This window comes from Oryx dammah, unplaced genomic scaffold (assembly GCF_014754425.2).
Source record: "Oryx dammah isolate SB20612 unplaced genomic scaffold, SCBI_Odam_1.1 HiC_scaffold_29, whole genome shotgun sequence".
Lineage (NCBI taxonomy): Eukaryota > Metazoa > Chordata > Mammalia > Artiodactyla > Bovidae > Oryx > Oryx dammah.
This window is the reverse complement of record NW_024070213.1, coordinates 17226361-17248263: the sequence shown is the minus strand read 5'-3', so window position 1 is coordinate 17248263 and position 21903 is coordinate 17226361. Positions and strand designations below refer to the sequence as shown.

The window sequence follows — 21903 nt, the reverse complement described above, 5'->3', positions numbered from 1 at the left end:
AGGCAACAAAGCAAAAATAGACAAGTGGGAATATATCAAACTAAAAAGCTTCTTCAAGGCAAAGGAAACATCAACAGAGTGAAAAAGTAAGCTAGCACAAATTATATAAGGTGTTAATTTCCGAACAAATAAGGAACTCCTACAACTCAAGAAAAAAAAAAAACCCAAAACCTAATAACTCAATTAAAAAATTGGCCAAGGGCTTGAATAGACATTTCTCTAAAGAAGACGTACTAATGGCCAATGGGTATATGAAAAATGCTTGACATTGTCAATCATCAGGAAAATGTAAATCAAAACCACAAAGAGATATCATCTCATACATGTCAGAATGACATTTTTTTTTTAAAAGACACTTAAGTGTTGGTAAGGCTGTGGAGAAATTGACACTTTCTGTGTACTCATACACATTAAATGTATAAATTGTAGTAATAAAGCTACGCAATCCAGGGGTTAAATCTCTGGATTTTCACTGCCATGGGTCCAGGTTCAATCCCTGACCTGGGAACTAAAATCCTACGGGCCACAGCACAGCTGAAAAACAAACAACAACACAAAAACTATGACCAAGAAATCTGTATGATTTATAGTGATGTCCCTTTTTGTTCTTGGTATTGTTAACTTCATTTACTCTCTGCTCTTCATTAGTATTAATCAGTGTTCCTCCATTTTCAATGAGCCACGTTTAAAGGGGTTTCTTCTATGTTTTCTATCTTATGCTTACCTTCTTTTCCATTCATTTTTGTTCCTTTTAAAATTAACCCTAACGTTCTTTGGGCTTTCTCATCTCTTAGTTTCTTACTTGAAAGTTTACATTTTTTTTCACTTTTGGTCTTTCCTCTTCTCTAAATCTAGGGTATAAATTTCCCTTCGGCACTACTTTGAGTTTCATTAGAAGAATTTATGTTAATATCATTATTTTGTGTTTATTACCATTATGATTGTATCTTTATTATCATTATTTCACATATCTGGTAAATTTTAAATTTATTCCCAGACTCAGGTGTTTTTTGGAAGGGTGTTGCTGAATTTCCCAAAATAGGGATGGCTAACAATATTTTCTTTTTAATTCTTAATTTTATTCCACTGTGGTCAGAGTAAATACTCTGTATGAGTTCAAAGAGTGAAATATTTTGTCCTATTATGTGGTCCTTTTTTGTAAATGTTCCTAGTGCATTTACAGTAATATGAACTCTTGCATTGTTGGGTGCATTGCTCTATGTGTTACTTAGCTAAATGTGCTGACTATTTTGCTGTACATCTACTGTATTCTTTGTTTTTTTGTATGTCTGGTCTGTATGTTATTGAAAAAGATATAGTAAAAATCCCCCATTTTGATTGTGATTTTGCCTGTTTCTTCTTTTCATTCTGTTAAGTATATTTCAAAGCTATGTTCTGTTACCTTTCTTGAATTTTGATGTCTAAATCTTTTTTAATGCTGCATCTTATTATAATCATGAAAATTCCCTCCTTAATTCAATTAGTTTTATTTTCAGTTCAGTTCAGTCACTCAGTCATGTCCGACTCTTTGTGACTCCATGGACTGCAGCATGCCAGGCTCCCTGTCAATCACCAACTCCCAGATTTTACCCAAACTCATGTCCATTGAGTCAGTGATGCCATCCAGTAATCTCATCCTCTGTCTCCCCTTCTACTTCTGCCCCCAATCTTTCCCAGCATAGGGGTCTTTTGAAATGAGTCAGCTCTTCACATCAGGTGGCCAAAATACTGGAGTTTCAGCTTCAGCATTAGTCCTTCCAATGAATACCCAGGACTGATCGCCTTAGGATGGACTGGTTGGATCTCCTTGCAGTCCAAGGGACTCTCAAGAGTCTTCTCCAACACCACAGTTCAAAAGCATCAATTCTTCAGTGCTCAGCTTTCTTCACAGTCCAACGCTCACATCCATACATGACCACTGGAAAAACCATAGCCTTGACTAGACAGACCTTAGTTGCCAAAGTAATGCACCGGGGTCCAGCCCCGGTGGATCAAGGGAATTTGAAGCGGGGACGGTGTCGGCGAGGAAAAAACTTATTTATTTATTAATATAAGATTAGGAAGAAATAGTGTAGTAGGAAAATTAAGTGGAGAAAGAAGGATGAATAACTTGGCTTACGGGGAAGGCCAATAAAGTTCCAGACAAGGAGCTTGCACCATCTACATTGGGCCACTGGTGCCCATTTGGATATTGGGGGGTGCCCTGCCTTGGGCTCCCCCTCACGTAGATCTTAAAAGCCGGGACAAGTAAGTAGACATGGTGAGCCACCCTGCTCCAGATGGGAATTCAGCCTGAAATTAGAGTAAAGAGGAGACACGGGGGAAACCAGTCCAGCGACTGCCTCCGTCCTCTATTGTTTAGAAGGTCTTTTATACTTTTGATAAAACATGGAGATCAATGTGTAACACAAAGTTATGCAGCGTTAGCAGTCCAGACTCTTATCAAAACCAGGCTTTTCTCTCTGCATACCTAATTGTATACACAAGTCTTAGGTGATTTACATCATCTTCTGGCCAAAAAGGGCCAATTAACATTTTACATGCTTTTTTCTGATAAGGGTTTGTCAACCAGAAGACTTATTTGTGTTGATCTTCCTAAAGTCTGGTGCCACTCTCAGAAAGCACTAAATAAAGTTACATTCTTACATAGCAAGGACACAAGAGGGCTGCAGTGATATATAACAAAAGAAAAGTATTTAACTCAAAAGTCTAGGGTTGCTAACATCAAAACTACTATATATCTTTTTCCATATCCCGTTTACATTGATTAACATCCTCCCAGGTGCCTAAAAGATAAAGAATATGGAGGCCTGGCAGCAGTCTTTGAGTCAACAGTGAAAACCCTCTAGCAATCTTTAGAAAAGGCTCTGTATCTTTAAGATGCTTTTAAGCTTTGTGCCTCTCGCGGTTGGGGGGTTGTAAGCAATTCACAAGCTGTAAGAGGTCCGGGGAACCTGTTAGGCAAGCTAGAGAGCTATCAGAGGGGATTTAACTGAAACATCCCTTTCAAATGCAGAAGACTAAAGCCCTGAGTTGAGTTTTTTCCAGAGAATATCAGAAGAGTGGAAAACCAGAGTACAAAAGTCGGCAGATTTTTGTTTTTTGGGGGGTACATGCTCAGGAAATTCCAGGGGGACCCCTGAAGTCTGATCACATCCATGCGTATGTCAGCTTCCTTCCTCATGACCTTGTCACGGGTGGGATTCCTCACGCTGGCTTCCGGCAGTAATGTCTCTGCTTTTCAATATGCTATCTAGGTTGGTCATAACTTTTCTTCCAAGGAGCAAGCGTCTTTTAATTTCTTGGCTTCGGTTACCATCTGTGGTGATTTTGGAGCCCCCCACAATAAAGTCAGCCACTGTTTCAACTGTTTCCCCATCTATTTGCCATGAAGTGATGGGACCAGATGCCATGATTTAGTTTTCTGAATGTTGAGCTTTAAGCCAACTTTTTCACTCTCCTCTTTTACTTTCTTCAAGAGGCTGTTTAGTTCTTCTTCACTTTCTGCCATAAGGGTGGTGTCATCTGCATCTGAGGTTATTGATATGTCTCCCAGCAATCTTGATTCCAGCTTGTGCTTCATCCAGCTCAGAGTTTCTTATAATGTACTCTGTATATAAGTTAAATAAGCAGGATAACAATATACAGCCTTAATGTACTCCTTTTCTAATTTGGAACCAGTCTGTTGTTCCACGTCCAGTTCTGACTGTTGCTCCCTGACTTGCACACAGGTTTCTCAAGAGGCAGGTCTGGTGGTCTGGTATTCCCATCTCTTGAAGAATTTTCCAGAGTTTATTGTGATCCACACAGTCAAAGGCTTTGGCATAGTCAATAAAGCAGAAATAGATATTTTTCTGGAACTGTCTTGCTTTTTCGATGATCCAGCGGATGTTGGCAATTGGATCTCTGGTTCCTCTGCCTTTTCTAAATCCAGCTTGAACATCTGGAATTTTACAGTTCACGTATTACTGAAGCATGCTTGGAGAGTTTTGAGCAATACTTCACTTGTGTGTGAGATGAGTGCAGTTGTGTGGTAGTTTGAGCATTCTTTGGCATTGCTTTTCTTTGGGACTGGAATGAAAACTGACTTTTTCCAGTCCTGTTGGCCACTGTGGCGTTTTCTGAAATTTGCTGGAATATTTCTTGCAGTACCTTCACAGCATCATCTTTTAGGATTTGAAATAGGTCAACTGGAATTCCATCACCTCCACTAGCTTTGTTTGTAGTGATGCTTCCTAAGGCTCACTTGATTTCACATTCCAGGATGTCTGGTTTTAGGTGAGTGATCACACCATTGTGATTGTCTGGGTCATGAAGATCTTTTTGTACAGTTTTTCTGTGTATTCTTGCCACCTCTTCTTAATATCTTCTGCTTCTGTTAGGTCTATACAATTTCTGTCCTTTATTGACCCCATCTTTGCATGAAATGTTCCCTTGGTTTCTCTAATTTTCTTGAAGAGATCTCTAGTCTTTCCCATTCCATTGTATTCCTCTATTTATTTGCACTGATTGCTGAGGAAGGCTTTCTTATCTCTCCTTGATATTCTTTGGAACTCTGCAGTCAAATGGGTATATCTTTCCTTTTCTCCTTTGTTTTTTGCTTCTCTTTTTTCCACACCGATTTGTAAGGCCTCCTCAGACAGCCATTTTGCTTTTTTGCATTTCTTTTTCTTGGGGATGCTCTTGATTCCTGTCTCCTGTACAATGTCACAAAACTTCATCTATAGTTCATCAGGCACTCTATCAGATCTAGTCCCTTAAATCTATTTCTCACTTCCACTGTATAATCATAAGGGATTTGATTTAGGTCATACCTGAATGGTCTATTGGTATTCCCCACTTTATTCTGAATTTGGCATTAAGGAGTTCATGATCTGAGCCACAGTCAGCTCCCGGTCTTGTTTTTGCTGACTGTATAGAGCTTCCCCATCTTTGGCTGCAAAGAATATAAGCTATCTGATTTTGGTATTGGCCATCTGGTGATGTCCATGTGTAGAGTCTTCTCTTGTGTTGTTGGAAGAGGGTATTTGCTATGATCAGTGTGTTCTCTTGGCAAAACTCTATTAGCCTTTGCCCTGCTTCATTGTGTACTCCAAGGTCAAATTTGCCTTTTACTCCAGGTGTTTCTTGACTTCCTACTTTTGCATTCCAGTCCCTGTAATGAAAAGACATTTTTGGGGGTGTTAGTTCTAAAAGGTCATGTAGGTTTTAATAGAACCGTTCAACTTTAGCTTCTTCAGCATTACTGGTTGGGGCACAGACTTGGACTACCATGATACTGAATGGTTTGCCTTGGAAATGAACATTCTGTTGTTTTTGAGATTGCATCCAAGTACTGCATTTCAGACTCTTTCGTTGACTATGATGGTTACTCCATTTCTTCAAAGGGATTCCTGCCCCCAGTAGTAGACATAATGGTCATCTGAGTTAAATTCACCTATTCCAGTCCATTTTAATTCGCTGATTCCTAGAATGTTGACGTTCATCGTTGCCACGTCTTGTTTGACCCCTTCCAATTTGCCTTGATTCACGGACTTAACATTCCAGGTTCCTATGCAATATTGCTCTTTACAACATCAGACCTTGCTTCTATCACCAGTCATATCCACAACTGGGTATTGTTTTTGCCTTGGCTCCCTACCTTCATTCTTTCTGGAGTTATTTCTCCACTGATCTCCAGTAGCATATTGGGCACCAACTGACCTGGGGAGTTCATCTTTCAGTGTCCTATCTTTTTGCCTTTTCATACTGTTCATGGGGTTCTCAAGGCAAGAATATTGCAGGGGTTTGCCATTCCCTTCTCCAGTGGACCACATTTTGTCAGAACTCTCCAACATGACCCGTCCATCTTGGTTGGCCCTACATGGCATAGCTTAGTTTCATTGAGTTAGACAAGGCTGTGGTCCATGTGATCAGGTTGGCTAGTTTTCTGTGATTGTGGTTTCAGTCTGTCTGCCCTCTGATGCCCTCTCTCAGCACTACTGTCAATTAGCATACATTTTCTTAAAGTCTACTTTTGGGACATTGATAAAGCTACTCCAGTTTTCTTACAGTTAGTACACTTTTTCCCATTATTTTACTTTCAACCTTTCTTTGTTTTCATACTATAAGGTGATCATTTTGCAAGTAACATTTGTGCCAGTTTTGTTTTATCTTAATCCATTTACTGTAAATGCAATTACTGATATTGATGTGTTGGTATCTGCCATTTGCTTTTAGTAGATCCACATGCTTTATGTTCCTTTTTCTCTCCTTTCATTTTCTTCCTTTAGCATTAAATAAATCTGTTATTATTTCAGATTTTTCTTTTTCCTTTTGATTTTCAACAGCTTTACTAGGAAGAGTATGAAAAGTCTTCCATTTATATTTTAAAAAAATTCTCTATCATTATATCTTCATATATGACTTCTGTAGTTCTGCCTCTCTGTCTCTGTATCTCTTCTCCATCTCCTACTCTTTATTTTCCTTCTCATGTCTCATCTTTAGGACTCCTCTAAATCACTCTATTCTAAGTTCTATGTAAAATTTGTTTGACTTATTCATACACTTTTAATCCTAGATATGTTATTTTAGGCCAGCAATGGTTCCATTGCTATTATTTATTTGTTTATGATTATTTGTTAATTTTTTCAACTTTTTCTTGTATATTCTCCCCTTCTCTCTTTTCCCCTAAATACATTGGTCATAGTTAAAATCCTTATGCATTTCTATCATGTGTGTCTCTGCATTCTCTCATCTCTTTTTTTCACTTTGGTCTTTTGTCATGTTATCCTAACTTGTCAAATGTCATGTCATTTTTTAATGAATGCTATAAATTATATATGAAAAAGTAAGATACTCCTGATACATTTTCTAATACCTGAAAGGATTTACCCTTTGTTTTGCTAGGCAGATAGGGGGTTGGGGTGTATATCACTCAAACATCCAAATATAACCTAAAACTGAGCTGTAATAAGTGTGGGTTGAAGTTTTGGTAGCACTCAGTCCACTGATTTTTCTCCCTATGACATAGGCTTTCAGAGATTTCAGTTCAGAGCCTGGATTCTTTGGTAGCTCAGTACCCAAGAGAATGAGAAAGACTCTGCTCTCCAAGTCTTTTTAGGTAGTTCTTTAGCCTCCTGCCCTTCACAGCTTATATACTTGGCATATATTTGAGAAGAAAACGTGCTGTGTGAGAGAGGCTCTCAAGACTCTAATTTTGTCACTCCAGCACCAGGTAACCTCCAAATTATGCTGGCTTCCTGTCACAACAATAGTCCTCTGCTTGCCCAAGACTAGATTCTGAATCATTAAATTATGCAATGAATCAGCAAATTCCCGGAGAAAAAGAAGCTATAGATCCTTGGCTAACATTGAAATAATCTCCACTCTTTAGAATTTTAGCATATTTAGTCCATGTTGTCGGAGAAGGCAATGGCACCCAACTCCAGTACTCTTGTCTGGAAAATCCCATGGACGGAGGAGCCTGGATGTCTGCAGTCCATGGAGTCGATGAGGGTCGGACACTGAGCAATTTCACTTTCACGCATTGGAGAAGGAAATGGCAACCCATTCCAGTGTTCTTGCCTGGAGAATCCCAGGGATGTGGGAGCCTGGTATGCTGCCGTCTATGGGGTCGCACAGAATCGGACACAACTGAAGTGACTTAGCAGCAGCAGCAGTCCATGTTGTGTCAACAAATGTTGAATACATTTACTGTTTCTTAAAAAACATTTTCCAGCTTTTAAAGTTGTATCCAGCAAGACCCAGCAAAACACATTGGCCTGCTGTAAACTCCTCCATTCTCTGTGGAAGTGGAAAATTTTAGGTTTAATTCTCTACTTCATCATTTACTTAAAGTGCAACACTGATAGACATTCTTTAATCTTTCTTTACATCACTTTTATGTTTAAAAGGAGAGGAGAATACAGTGAGCTTGTTAATGTTATTTGTTCAAGGGCTTGCAGCAATGTGACCTATTTCTGCTCTGTGATGGAACTAGAAGGTTTTGGTGGTGGCTCAGCTGTAAACAATCCACCTGCAATGCAGGAGACACTGGTTAGATTGCTGGGTCAGGAAGACCCCCTGGAGGAGGGCGTGGCCACCCACTGCAGAATTCTTGCCTGGAGAATCCCCTGGGCAGAGGAGCCTGGTGGGCTACAGTTCATAGTCTTAAAGAGTTGAACATGATTGAAGTGACTAAGCAAACATACAAACTATTTCCCCCTAAAGATCACATAACTCCAAAATTTAAATAACAGAGATTCTTGACACAAAGTCCAAGTAGGGTATATATTTTTGGGGGGAGAAGCAACATTCTATGATTCCCAGTGGAATCTGGCCAGTGTTGATGTTCCCTGACATCATCTCTCATGCGAAGCTGTTCAGTCTACTCAAAGAGATCACATTGTTTGAAGGTAAGTATCCAGATATGAAGTCTGAAGCTTAGAACCGCAAATGAAATATTCTGGGGTAAACCAAGATATTACAGAATCCATTTGTTTTTCACTTCTGAATGACTGTACTAGGGGGAAGGAGTCTAATGGTAGAGGATTCATGGCTGCTACCTAAGGCATCTGATAAGGCCAGTTCCTGACTCCATTCCCTTTAACCAACTCTTTTAACTCTTAGGTCAACAGCATCAAAATGTGTGTGCTTTGAAAGGAATCCATCTAGCTGCCAGCTCATTCCTGTGACTCTGAACTCTTAACTACTCTGGGTAGAGAGACTAACATTCCCTGTAAATCTTTCTCCGATGCTGTGCAGAACTCTACAGATCAGAATGTTAACTCTGATAGGACCTTGTACCATCTTCTGTCTCAGACTACTCACTAGAGTGTTTTCAACTTAATATTTCCTGTTTTATTTTCTTCCTATTTTTCAACCTTATTATTCTCTTGCCACTGGTATAAAAAACCAGACCCAGCTGCTGCCCCAGTGCAATGACTCCGTGTCTGAACCAGCAGGGTCGGCAGCCTCAGAGAAGAGCACCCCCTGCTCAGGTGGGGGTCCCACAGGACAGAAGAGTCTTCTCAACCCCTAGTGTCATCACCCATCGTCCCATTTCTCTCTGCTCAGACAGCAGACAGATCCGCCTGGTGGACGGAGGTGATCACTGCTCTGGAAGAGTGGAGATCCTTGAGCAGGGCTCCTGGGGCACCATCTGTGATGACCGCTGGGACCTGGACGATGCCCGCGTGGTGTGCAGGCAGCTGGGCTGTGGAGAAGCCCTCAATGCCACTGTCTCTTCCTACTTCGGGACGGGATCAGGGCCCATCTGGCTGGATGAAGTGAACTGCAGAGGAGAGGAGTCCCAAGTGTGGAGGTGCCCTGGGGATGGCGGCAACACAACTGCAATCATGAAGAAGATGCAGGCGTCATCTGCTCAGGTATGGTCAGTTCTTTGTCCACTGGCTGAGAAAATGGAAAGTTCCAAGAAAGCTGATGTTTGAGCAGCAAGACAATTGGAGATAGGTGGGCTAGAGAGGACTGACACGCCTACCCATCCTCACTGAGTGCACTGTGGCTGTGACTGATGAGCTTCATTCACTTCCCTCTTATAAGTCTCTGCTATTCTTTCTTCTCCAGTGGACTTACCTGACGCTAAAATAGCTTTATTTATTCTCCCAATTAAAATAAATCCTGATTTTTTTTTCATAATTCACTTTTTAAAGAGTGAAACATTTGCTAACTGCCACATACACATTCTCTTTGCACAGGGAGGCTATGAGGAGGAGGGACAAAAATGAGGATATACTTTCCTGGGTGGAGTTGTTTCTATACAAACAATGTGAGACATTATTTAGCACTAGGCTAGTAGGAGTGGAGGCTACTCTTACTATAGGAGGATATCATTTACATATATAGTGATGATTCCTAAAGGGTTATCACTTCACAAATCAGAGATTCTTATGGATTTGTGGCAGATTTCAAGTTCCTTTGCAAATTTAGACGTAAATGTTCATAGTTCTTTGATGGTAGAACTAGAGAACTGTGAATGAAATGCTCCGAGTCATATATTCTTTCACTGTTACTAGAAAAATGTCTCTCCTCATTTCTTCCTTTAAGATATCTGTATAAATGCAAACTTCAGAGGAACACTTAGCCATGCACTGGGAAGTCAAAGGTGGAGGTAATAAAACATGAATTTCTGTGTTTTATGATAAGACATTATGTAGTTTATATTTAATGATTTCATTGATATAGACTTGTGTTTAGGGGCTTATTTGCAGCAAGAGGGCAAATGTAATTTTTGAAGAAGGTGGAACAGGTTTTATAGTAGCTGGGAGGAAGGGGAATGGCAATGGGAGCTGATGAAGGCAACGGTGAGGTTCTCTGAGCAGCAGAAGGTCCAGGTGTGGTGTGGAAGATGCTATGTGTGCCTAAGGACACAAGATGTCTACACAGCAAGAGACCAGACAAGGATTTATCTTTATTATATTTAATATCTTTACTCATTCACATCAGCCTTCTATTTCATAATTTTCTTGGAATTTTCACACACTTATTCTTCCATGTAAATTTTAAAATCAAGTAGAAAATAAAAAAGAAATAATATGTTTCAGAAGTCTCTATCCTAGTATATCCTAAGACTTTATTGATTATCCAACACATATTTGAATATTTAACTTTTATCAGGGTATATAAAACAGAATACAAGAAATACTTCTCTTTCTTTCTAACTTTTTAATCTCGTGGAATTAATATGACAATATCAACAACCTCAGATATGCAGATGACATCACCCTAAATGGCAGAAAGTGAAGAGGAACTCTTGACGCAAGTGAAAGAGGAGAGTAAAAAAGCTGCCTTGAAACTCAGCATTCCACAAACTAAGATCCTGGCATCCTGTCCCACCGCTTCATGGCAAACAGATGGGGAAAAAATGGAAACTGTGACAGACTTTATTTTCTTGGGCTCCAAAATCACTGTGGACAGTGACTGCAGTCATGAATTTAAAAGATGCTTGCTCCTTGGAAGAAAAGCTATGACAAACCTAGACAGTATATTAAAAAACAGAGACATTACTGTGAGACAAAGGTCCATCTAGTCAAAGCTATGGTTTTTTTCAGTAGTTATGTATGGATGTTAGAGTTGGAGCACAAAGAAGGTTGAACACTGAAAAATTGATGCTATTGAACTGTAGTATTGGAGAAGACTCTTGAGAGTCCCTTGGACTGCAAGGAGATCAAACCACTCAATCCTAAAGGAAATCAACCCTGAATATTCACTGAAAGGACTGATGCTAAAGCTGAAGCTCCAATACTTTGGCCACCTGATACGAAGAACTGATTCATTGGAAAAGACCCTGATGCTGGGAAATATTGGAGGCTGGTGGAGAAGGGGATGACAGAAGATGAGATGGTTAGATGGCATCACTGACTCGATGGACATGAATTTGAGCAAACTCGGGGCGACAGTGAAGGACAAGGAAGCCTGTCATTCTTCAGTCCATGGGGTAGCAAAGAGTCGGACACGACTGAGTGGCTGAGCAACAACAACAGCAACAACCAGTTAAATAAAAATGGTTTATCTGGAATGTGTAGTCTGTGACCAAACTCCCTGCCAGAATAGATTATGAATCCTAAACTGGGCCTCTCTGGGGAGATGGAAATGGACAAATAATAAAAGGCAAGCAGATCATCCTCTCTCTCATCATTCATTCTTGCATGAGTGGTCAAGCTAATCCTTCAATTCTTTAATTTTTGCAGTGCCTTCTCTGTTCTCTCCTGCTCTCTATGCTGCTGCTGCTAAGTCGCTTCAGTTGCGTCTGACTCTGTGTGACCCCATAGACGGCAGCCCACCAGGCTCCGCCGTCCCTGGGATTCTCCAGGCAAGAACACTGGAGTGGCTTGCCATTGCCTTCTCTGCCTGCTCTCTATAGTAGATTTTTATTCTATTACATCATTCTTTTTGAGGCTTCAAAGTTCACAAACTTCTGCAATCAGAGTGCTTTACCAGAACAAATGACACTATGTACATAAATAATTATTAGCACACTCAGAAACCAGGAAAATGATTTAAAAAGTTGTTCTTTATGATGTGCAGGTTTTTCCTATTGGATTACCTTTTCTCTATCCAAAATAGGGTTCCTGAAGAATGAAATCATGATCGAGAGTCTTTTTCTTGGTCTCTCTCATACTCCATCCACTCTCGTTTAACCTGCCACTCACCCCAGCTCACTCCCTACAGAAGCTCTTCCCTTTTGGAGTCTCCTTCCTATCTATTTGTAGCTTTTAAGCTTGTTTTCTCTTTTCTGCATTGGGACAAATGGGAAACGGTAGCAGGATTATGTGGCAAATGGAAGGAGCACCGGCGATAACAAGTGTTAAAAGCTTGTTGAAAGAGTCTTTTTTTCCCCCAAATCTTTCCATGTTTCATTCCTATTGAGGCTTTTGCAATTTAGAAATCTCTACAGTATATATTAAAAGACGTTTGCTCCTTGGAAGGAAAGTTATGACCAACATAGACAGCATATTCAAAAGCAGAGATATTACTTTGCCAACAAAGGTCCATCTAGTGAAGGCTATGGTTTTTCCAGTGGTCATGTATGGATGTGAGAGTTAGACTGTGATGAAATTGAGTGCCAAAGAATTGATGCTTTTGAACTGTGGTGCTGGAGATGAATCTTGTGAGTCCCTTGGACTGCAAGGAGATCCAACCAGTCCATTCTAAAGGAGACCAGTCCTGGGTGTTCATTGGAAGGACTGATGCTGAGGCTGAAACTCCAATACTTTGGCCACCTCATGCGAAGAGTTGATTCATTGGAAAAGACTCTGATGCTGGGAGGGATTGGGGGCAGGAGGAGAAGGGGACGACAGAGGATGAGATGGCTTATTGGTATCACTGACTCGATGCACATGAGTTTGGGTGAACTCCGGGAGCTGGTGATAGACAGGGAGGCCTGGCGTGCTGTGATGCATGGGCTCACAAAGAGTCAGACACTACTGATTGACTGAACTGAACTGAAAGTATATATGGGTTGTTTGCTGTCCACTCTCTTCCTCTCATTCTCCTTTTTTATAGCTTGATGGCTTCTTACCTCAGAAATCCAAATAGGAAAGGCATATGCAGTTAGCATATAGATAAGGTGAGAATACATTAAATTATCATTACTCTTTCACATTTGCTGAGAATCTTATGTCTAGTATGAAGTAATCAACTAACTCAATAGTCTTGCATAATCCCACTGAGACCTCACTTTCTCCCAGGTGTCTTGATAAATCCTAGGTTTTCAAGAAATATGGCTAGGACCATTCCCTCCCTCTCCTATGACTCTCTGGTATTGTGTCATTTCTAAACTTACCTGGCTGTCTGGGGAGGCCTTACAAAAAACTGTGAAAAAAAGAGAAGTGAAAAGCAAAGGAGAAAAGGAAAGACATAGGCATCTGAATGCAGAGTTCCAAAGAATAGCAAGAAGAGATAAGAAAGCTTTCTCAGCGATCAATGCAAAGAAATAGAGGAAAAGAACAGAATGGGGAAGACTAGAGATCTCTTCAAGAAAATTAGAGATATCAAGGGAACATTTCATGCAAAGATGGGCTAGATAAAGGACAGAAAAGGTATGGACCTAACAGAAGCAGAAGATATTAAGAAGAGGTGGCAAGAATACACAGAAGAACTCTACAAAAAAGATCTTCATGATCCAGATAATCACGATGGTCTGATCACTCCCCTAAAGCCAGACGTCCTGGAATGTGAAGTCAAGTGGGCCTTAGGAAGCATCACTACGAACAAAGCGAGTGGAGATGATGGAATTTCAGTTGAGCTATTTCAAATCCTGAGAGATGATGCTGTGAAGTTGCTGCAGTCAATATGCCAGCAAATTTGGAAAACTCAGCATTGGCCACAGGACTGGAAAAGGTCAGTTTTCATTCCAATCCCAAAGAAAGACAATGCCAAAGAATGCTCAAACTACCGCGCAATTGCACTCATCTCCCTCGCTAGTAAAGTAATGCTCAAAATTCTCCAAGCCAGGCTTCAGCGATACATGAACAGTGAACTTCCAGATGTTCAAGGTAGTTTTAGAAAAAGCAGAGGAACCAGAGATCCAGTTGCCAACATTCGCTGGATCATGGAAAAAGCATAGAGTTCAAGAAAAATATCTATTTCTACTTTATTGCCTATGCCAAAGGCTTTAACTGTGTGGATCACAATAAACTGTGGAAAATTCTTCAAGAATTGGGAATACCAGACCACCTGACCTGCCTCTTGAGAAATCTGTATGCAGGTCAGAAAGCAACAGTTAGAACTGGACATGGAACAACAGACTGGTTCCAAATAGGAAAAGGTGTAAGCCAAGGCTGTATATTGTCACCCTGCTTATTTAACTTATATGCAGAGTACCTCATGAGAAATGCTGGACTGAAGAAACACAAGCTGGAATCAAGATTGCTGGGAGAAATATCAATAACCATGGATATGGCAGAAAGTGAAGAGGAACTAAAAAGCCTCTCAATGAAAGTGAAAGAAGAGAGTAAAAAAGTTGGCCTAAAGCTCAACATTCAGAAAACGAAGATCATGGCATCCAGTCCCATCACTCCATGGGAAATAGATGGGGAAACAGTGGAAACAGTGTCAGACTTTATTTTTTTGGGCTCCAAATCACTGCAGATGGTGACTGCAGCCATGAAATTAAAAGACACTTACTCCTTGGAAGGAAAGTTATGACCAACCTACATAGCATATTCACTAGCAAAGACATTACTTTGCTGACTAAGGTCCATCTAGTCAAGGCTATGGTTTTTCCTATGGTCATGTATGGATGTGAAAGCTGGACTGTGAAGAAGGCTGAGCACTAAAGAATTGATGCTTTTGAACTGTGGTATTGGACAAGACTCTTGAGAGTCCCTTGGACTGCAAGGAGATCCAGCCAGTCCATTGTGAAGGAGATCAGCCCTGGGATTTCTTTGGAAGGAATGATGCTAAAGCTGAAACTCCAGTACGTTGGCCACCTCATGCAAAGAGTTGACTCATTGGAAAAGACTCTGATGCTGGGAGGGATTGGGAGCAGGAGGAGAAGGGGACGACAGAGGATGAGATGGCTGGATGGCATCATTGACTCTGTGGATGTGAGTCTGAGTGAACTCTGTTAGTTGGTGATGGACAGGGAGGTGTGGCGTGCTGCGATTCATGGGGTTACAAAGAGTCGGACACGACTGATCGACTGAACTGAAGTGAACTGAACTGAAACTTACCTGTGGACAACTTCTTTCACAATTAGATTATAATACCTGCACTCGGATCCAGCCCATGTGATTTTCTCTGTCCTCAGTGACTTGAATATTGGCTCTGAGAGAAAACTGTCCAGAATTTTAGCCCCAGAAATCTCAGGATGGTGTTCTAAACTTCTCTGGCTTTTAGGCCTCTAACCTCTTGAATCCCATGGGCATTTTTCACTCTCAGTTCAGCTCTGTACCCACGTTTGAATGTTTACCAAGGTGCAGTTTCTTTGGGCATTGTAGTTTCCAGGCCTCCAGATAGGATTTAATATTTGTAATCAAAATATATATTCTCAGGATTCAGCCATTCTGAACTGATCCTTCAAGCCTTCTGGACATCTCTTCAGAAACTTGCTCATGAAAATGCAGTTTGACAATGACAGTCAAATTCTCTCTTCTTATCCCCTTATTCCACTGTTGGAAAAAAAACTTTCACACCATTGCCTGTGAGATGTTGTCTGCAATTGTGCAGCCAGGTTCATGAACACTCACTGGGTTTGTTGTTCTTTGTTTCTCAGGATTTGTGCGTCTGGTTGGAGAGGATGGACCCTGCTCAGGGCGAGTAGAAATACGTTCTGGAGAAGCCTGGACCCCAGTTTCTGATGGGAACTTCACACTCCCCACTGCCCAAGTCATCTGTGCAGAGCTGGGGTGTGGCAAGGCTGTGTCTTACCTTGGACACATGCCCTTTAGAGAGTCTGATCACCGGGTCTGGGGCGAAGAGTTCAGATGTGAGGGGGAGGAGCCTAATCTCTGGTCATGCCCCAGAGTGCCCTGTCCAGGGGGCACTTGTCACCACATTGGAGCTGCTCAGGTTGTCTGTTCAGGTGAGATGCATATCAGGACTTTACCTCTGTGTGCAATCAGTTCAAGCTAAAAAAGAAATCAGATTTTGCTGAAATCCTGTCTTTTTCTATCAGTGTACACAGATGTCCGGCTCATGATGAATGGCACCTCTCAGTGTGAGGGGCAGGTGGAGATGAATGTTTCTGGACAATGGAGAGCTCTGTGTGCCTCCCACTGGAGTCTGGCCAATGCCAATGTTGTCTGTCGTCAGCTCGGCTGTGGTGTCGCCATCTCCACCCCAAATGGAGCAGAAGGCAGTGATCAACTCTGGAAAGCCCGATTTCACTGCTCAGGGACTGAGTCCTTCCTATGGAAGTGCTCTGTGACTGCCCTGGGTGTTCCTGACTGTTCCCATGGCAACACGGCCTCTGTGATCTGCTCAGGTAAGACAGGGAAGGAGGGCTACTGTACTTAGGAAGCTCCTGGGGTGAAATGTCCCCTGAGCAGAGAGTAAGGGAAAACAGGCTTTAAAAGGAAGATATTCTGTGGGGAAATTATTGAACTCAGGTTTCCTCTGCTTATTACTCAAGTATCCAATACTGAGAGACAAGTGTGGGGTAAATAAAGATAGCATGATTGAGAAAACCAGCATTTCTGAGGAGACAGAGGACTAATGTACCAAAGAACCAGCTCCCCCTTGCTCATCAGGGACAAGAGTTTTTAAACGGGAATTTCACGAGTGCACAGGTGGAGGTAGGGGACAGCTTACCTGCAGAATAGCACAGTTGGCTCCAACAATCATCTTGGAATAGGTCTGATCAGTGTCACCTTTATTGTTTGAAATACAGTTAATCATCAGTTCTAGCGTTGGTCTGTTCCGTTCCTTGTGGCCGATCTTGGAATTGTGTAAGGTGAAGATTATGGGCTTCCCTGTTGGCGCAGATGGTAAAGAACCTGCCTGCAATGCAAGAGACTCAGGCTTGATCCTGGGTTGGGAAGATCCCCTGGAGAAGAAAATGGCACCCCACTAGTCTGGTCATCATGTAATTTACTTCTACCACCTTGTTGGGATTTCAGTATCTGCAAAACAGCTCAAAGGATATGGCTCAGAATGTTAGCTATAGCCATGAGGAGGAACTAAAAATCCTTGACTTTGTTTAGGGTTAAAGTATTATTATTTTGTCTTATTTGACTCTTTTCCTTTGTTTCTGAAATTTTTTCATTTCTGTGATTAAATTAATTCTTTGGCTAAGGTTTTTCTACAGACAGAAGCATGTGGAGGACATGAGGGTGGTCTGTCCTGAGAAGGCTCCATATGGTCGTGCTCCATAGCATTCTCATTGTTCACTCATTTTTTCAGGGGAAAGAAGTGCTAAGAAATGCTAAGAAGTGCTATGTCAGGGAAAGAAATGCTTGGATGACTAATATTTTTATGAAACTTTATTATTTAAGGATAATAATAAAGAACAAAGTGCAAACAATAAGTGTATACCTAGGTCATATTCCCCAACCCAGACCTACAAAGAGAACATTCACATAACCACAGAATCACTATTGCCTCCCAATAGCTGTGTCCTCCTCTCCAGGGAAGACTGCTTACCTAAGACTTGTACTTCCATAGAATATTTTCTCAGTTTTTGAACTTTATGTATAACCATACAGAATGTTTTCTTTCATGTCTAATTTTTTTGATTTCAAACTGTGTTTGAAATTCACTCATGATGTTGTTTATGGCAACAGTGTATTCATTTTTATTACTATAGAGTATTCCTTTGAATGATCACATGACCCTGCATTGATCCATTCAACTTGTGGCAGAGATTTGAGTTTGTTGCCAGGTTTTGACTATTACAAACACAATGGTGCAAATTACCATGATGATGACTTTTGGAACAAATATATATTACGTTTTTTGTGTGTTTAATTCTGTCTTATATTTTTATTTACTTAATGGTATGGTGTACTTCAATGAGCTAAGTTACTAATCTTAAGTTTGAATTATCACCTTTTTTACTGTACATGTAGTGCTCCTTCAGTCAGTCAGTTCAGTTCAGTCACTTAATCATGTCTGACTCTTTGTATCCCCATGGACCACAACACATCAAGCTTCCCTGTCCTTCAACATCTCCCGCAGCTTGCTCAAACTCATATCCATTGAGTTGGTGATACCACCCAATCATGTCATCCTCTGTCATCGCCTTCTCCTGCCTTCAGTATTTTCAGCATCAGGGTCTTTTCCAATGAGTCAGTTCTTCCCATCATGTGGCCAAAGTAGTAGAGCTTCAACTTCAGCATCAGTCCTTCCAATGAATATTTAGGACTGATTTCCTTTAGGATTGACTGGTTTAATATCCTTGAAGTCCAAGGGACTCTCAAAAGTCTTCTCCAACACCACAGTTCACAAGCATCAATTCTTCAGTGCTCAGCTTTCATTATGGCCCAACTCTCACATCCATACATAACTACTGGAAAAACTATAGCTTTGTTGGACCTTTGTCAGCAAAGTAACTTCTCTGTTTTTTAATATGCTATCTAGGTTTGTCATAGCTTTCCCCCCAAGGAGCAAGCATCTTTTAATTTCATGGCAGCAGTCACCATTTGCAGTGATTTTGGAGTCCAAGAAAATAAAGTCTGTCACTGTTTTCATTGTTTCCCCATCTATTTGCCATGAAGTGATGGGACCAGATGCCATGATCTTCCTTGTCTGAATGCTGAGTTTTAAGCCAACATTTTCACTCACCTCTTTCACCTTCATCAAGAGGCTCTTTAGTTCCTCTTCACTTTCTGCCATAATGGTGGTGTCATCTGCCATCTGTCATCTGGTGTCATCTGAGGTTATTGATATGTCTCCCAGGAATCTTGACTCCAGCTTGTGCTTCATCCATCCCGGCATTTTGCATGACGTGCTCTGCATAGAAGTTAAATAATCAGGGTGACAATATACAGGCTTGATGTACTCGTGTCTCAGTTTTAAACCAGTGCATTGTTTCAGTCCATAGAGCTCCTTATGTCCTTCTAGAAAGAACTTTGTCTACTCCAAAATCACAAAAATGTTCTCTGAGAGTATCTCACAGAAGTGTAATTACTTTTCTTACATAACCACAGTTCAATCAAACCTTTAGAGATGTCAGCCCCAGATAACATCTAAGTGCAACCACATGAGAGACCCCAAAGATAGAACTGCCAAGTTGAGTTCTTCCCAAATTACTCACCAGGAAATTATGATCAAAATTAAAAAAAAAATTCCTTCAACTGCTAAGTTTGGGGGGAAACTTTGTTATACAGTATTATTAACCAGGCACTTACCATGTAACCAGGCACTTACCATGTAACCAGCTTTTCTATATAGAGGAATATTTATCCTCTCATCTTCCATTTTACTATTTCTACTTTATATTGATCTAATGTGCTGATAGACTCATTCTCTAGTTCTTAATTTCAGCTGTTAACTTTTTCAGCTGTAGAATTTTCATTTGTTTTTGTTATCATTTCTCTGCCAAGACACACATCTTGTTAATTAATTATTTGAAGACTTTAATCATGGCTATTTAAATTCTCTGTCAAACTATAAAACTCTTAGAGGAAAATATAGGCAGAAGATTCTTTGACATAAATTGCAACAAGATCTTTTTTGACCAACCTTCTAGAGTAAAGAAAATAAAAACAAAAATAAACAAGTAGGACCCGATTAAACTTAAAAGGTTTTGCATAGCAAAGGAAACCATGAACAGAACAAAAAGACAACTGTCAGAATGGGAAAAAATATTTGCAACTAAAATGAAACAACAAGCGACTGATCTTCAAAATGCACAAACAACTCAATATCAACAAACCAAACAACCCAATTGAAAAATGGGAAAAAGACAAACAAACATTTCTCCAGACATACAGATGGCTAACAAATATATGAAAAGATGTTCAACATCACTAATTACTCAGTTCAGTTCAGTTCAGTCACTCAGTCATGTTCGACTGTTTGTGACCCCATATATCGCAGCACACCAGGCCTCCCTGTCCATCACCAACTCCTGGAGTTCACCCAGACTCACATCCATTGAGTCAGTGATGCCATCCAGCCATCTCATCCTCTGTCGTCCCCTTCTCCTCCTGCCCCCAATCTCTCCCAGCATCAGAGTCTTTTCCAATGAGTCCACTCTTCGCATGAGGTGGCCAAAGTACTGGAGTTTCAGCTTTAGCATCATTAATTACTAGACAGATGCAAAACTGCAGTCAGGTATTACTTCACGCCAGTCAAAATGTCTATCATTAAAAAGTCTACAAACAATAAATGCTGGAGAGAATGTGCAGAAAACGGAATCCTCCTACATATGGGTATGTAAGTTGGCACAAGTACTATGCAGAACAGTATGGAGATTCCTCAAAAAACTAAAAATAGAACTGTCGTATGACTCAGCAATCCCACTCCTGGGCACGTACCTGGATAGAATCATCATTCAAAAATACACATTCATCCTGATGTTCACTGCAGCACTATTTACAACAGCCAAGACACGGAAGCAACCTAAATGTCCCTCACAGGAGGAATGGATAGAGAAGATGTTGCACATATATAAAATGGAATATTACTCAGCCATAAAAGAATAAAGCTGTGAAATTTGCAGAGACATGGATAGAGCTAGAGATTGTTATGTTTGGTTTAGTTCAGTTCAGTCTCTCAGTCAGGTTCGACTCTTTGTGACCCCATTGACTGTAGCACAAGAGGTCTCTCTGTCCATCACCAACTCCCGGAGATTACGCAAACTCATGTTCACTGAGTTGGTGATGCCATCCAACCATCTCATCCTCTGTCGTCCCCTTCTCCTCTCGCCTTCAATCTTTCCCAGCATCAGGGTCTTTTCAAATGAGTCAGTTCTTCACGTTAGGTGGCCAAAGTACTGGAGCTTCAGCTTCAGCATCAGTCCTTCCAATGAACCTTCAGGACTGATTTCCTGGATCTCCTTGCAGTCCAAGGGACTCTCAAGAGTCTTCTCCAATACCACAATTCAAAAGCATCAATTCTCTGTTGCTCAGCTTTCTTTATAGTCCAACTCTCACATTCATACATGACTACTGGAAAAACCATAGCCTTGACTAGACGGACCTTTGTTGGCAAAGTAATGTCTCTGCTTTTGAATATGCTGTCTAGGTTGGGTCATAACTTTTCTTCCAAGGAGTAAGTGTCTTTTACTTTCATGGCTGCAGTCACCATCTACAGCGATTTTGGAGCTCAAAAAAATAAAGTCAGCCACTGTTTCCCCATCTATTTTCCATGAAGTGATGGGACTGGATGCCATGATCTTTGTTTTCTGAATGTTGAGTTTCAAGCCAAACTTTTTCACTCTCGTCTTTCACTTTCACCAAGAGGCTCTTTAGTTCCTCTTCACTTTCTGCCATAAGGGTGGTGTCATCTGCATATCTGAGGTTGTTAGACATATCTCTCCCAGCAATCTTGATTCCAGCCTGTCCTTCATCCAGCCCAGAGTTTCTCATAATGTACTCTGCATATAAGTTAAATAAGTAGGGTAGCAATATATAGCCTTGAGGTACTCCTTTTCCTGTTTGGAGTCAGTCTGTTGTTCCATGTCCCATTCTAATTGTTGCTTCCTGATCTGCATACAGATTTGTCAAGAGGTGGGTCACGTGGTCTGGTATTCCCATCTCTTTTAGAATTTTCCACAGTTTATTGTAATGTACACAGTCAAAGGCTTTGGTATAGCCAATAAAGCAGAAATAGAGGCTTTTCTGGAACTCTCTTGCTTTTTCAATGATCCAGCAGATGTTGGCAATTTGATCTCTGGTTCCTCTGCCTTTTCTAAAACCAACTTGAACATCTGGAAGTTCATGGTTCACGTGTTGTTGAACCCTGACTTGGAGAATTTTGAGCATTCCTTTGCTAGTGAGATGAGTGCCTTTGTGC

The 21903-nt window shown here is 40.8% G+C and overlaps 1 protein-coding gene across 1 annotated transcript in view; it reads left to right on the top strand.

The window, feature by feature from the left end:
• LOC120857968 (deleted in malignant brain tumors 1 protein-like) overlaps positions 1-21903 on the top strand; it is a 239264-nt gene that overhangs the window by 66519 nt on the left and 150842 nt on the right. The window contains 5 exon segments of the mRNA XM_040233889.1: positions 9058-9312; positions 9315-9373; positions 10817-10865; positions 15725-16027; positions 16121-16429. Of these exon segments, the coding sequence (XP_040089823.1) occupies positions 9058-9312; positions 9315-9373; positions 10817-10865; positions 15725-16027; positions 16121-16429 (975 nt within the window).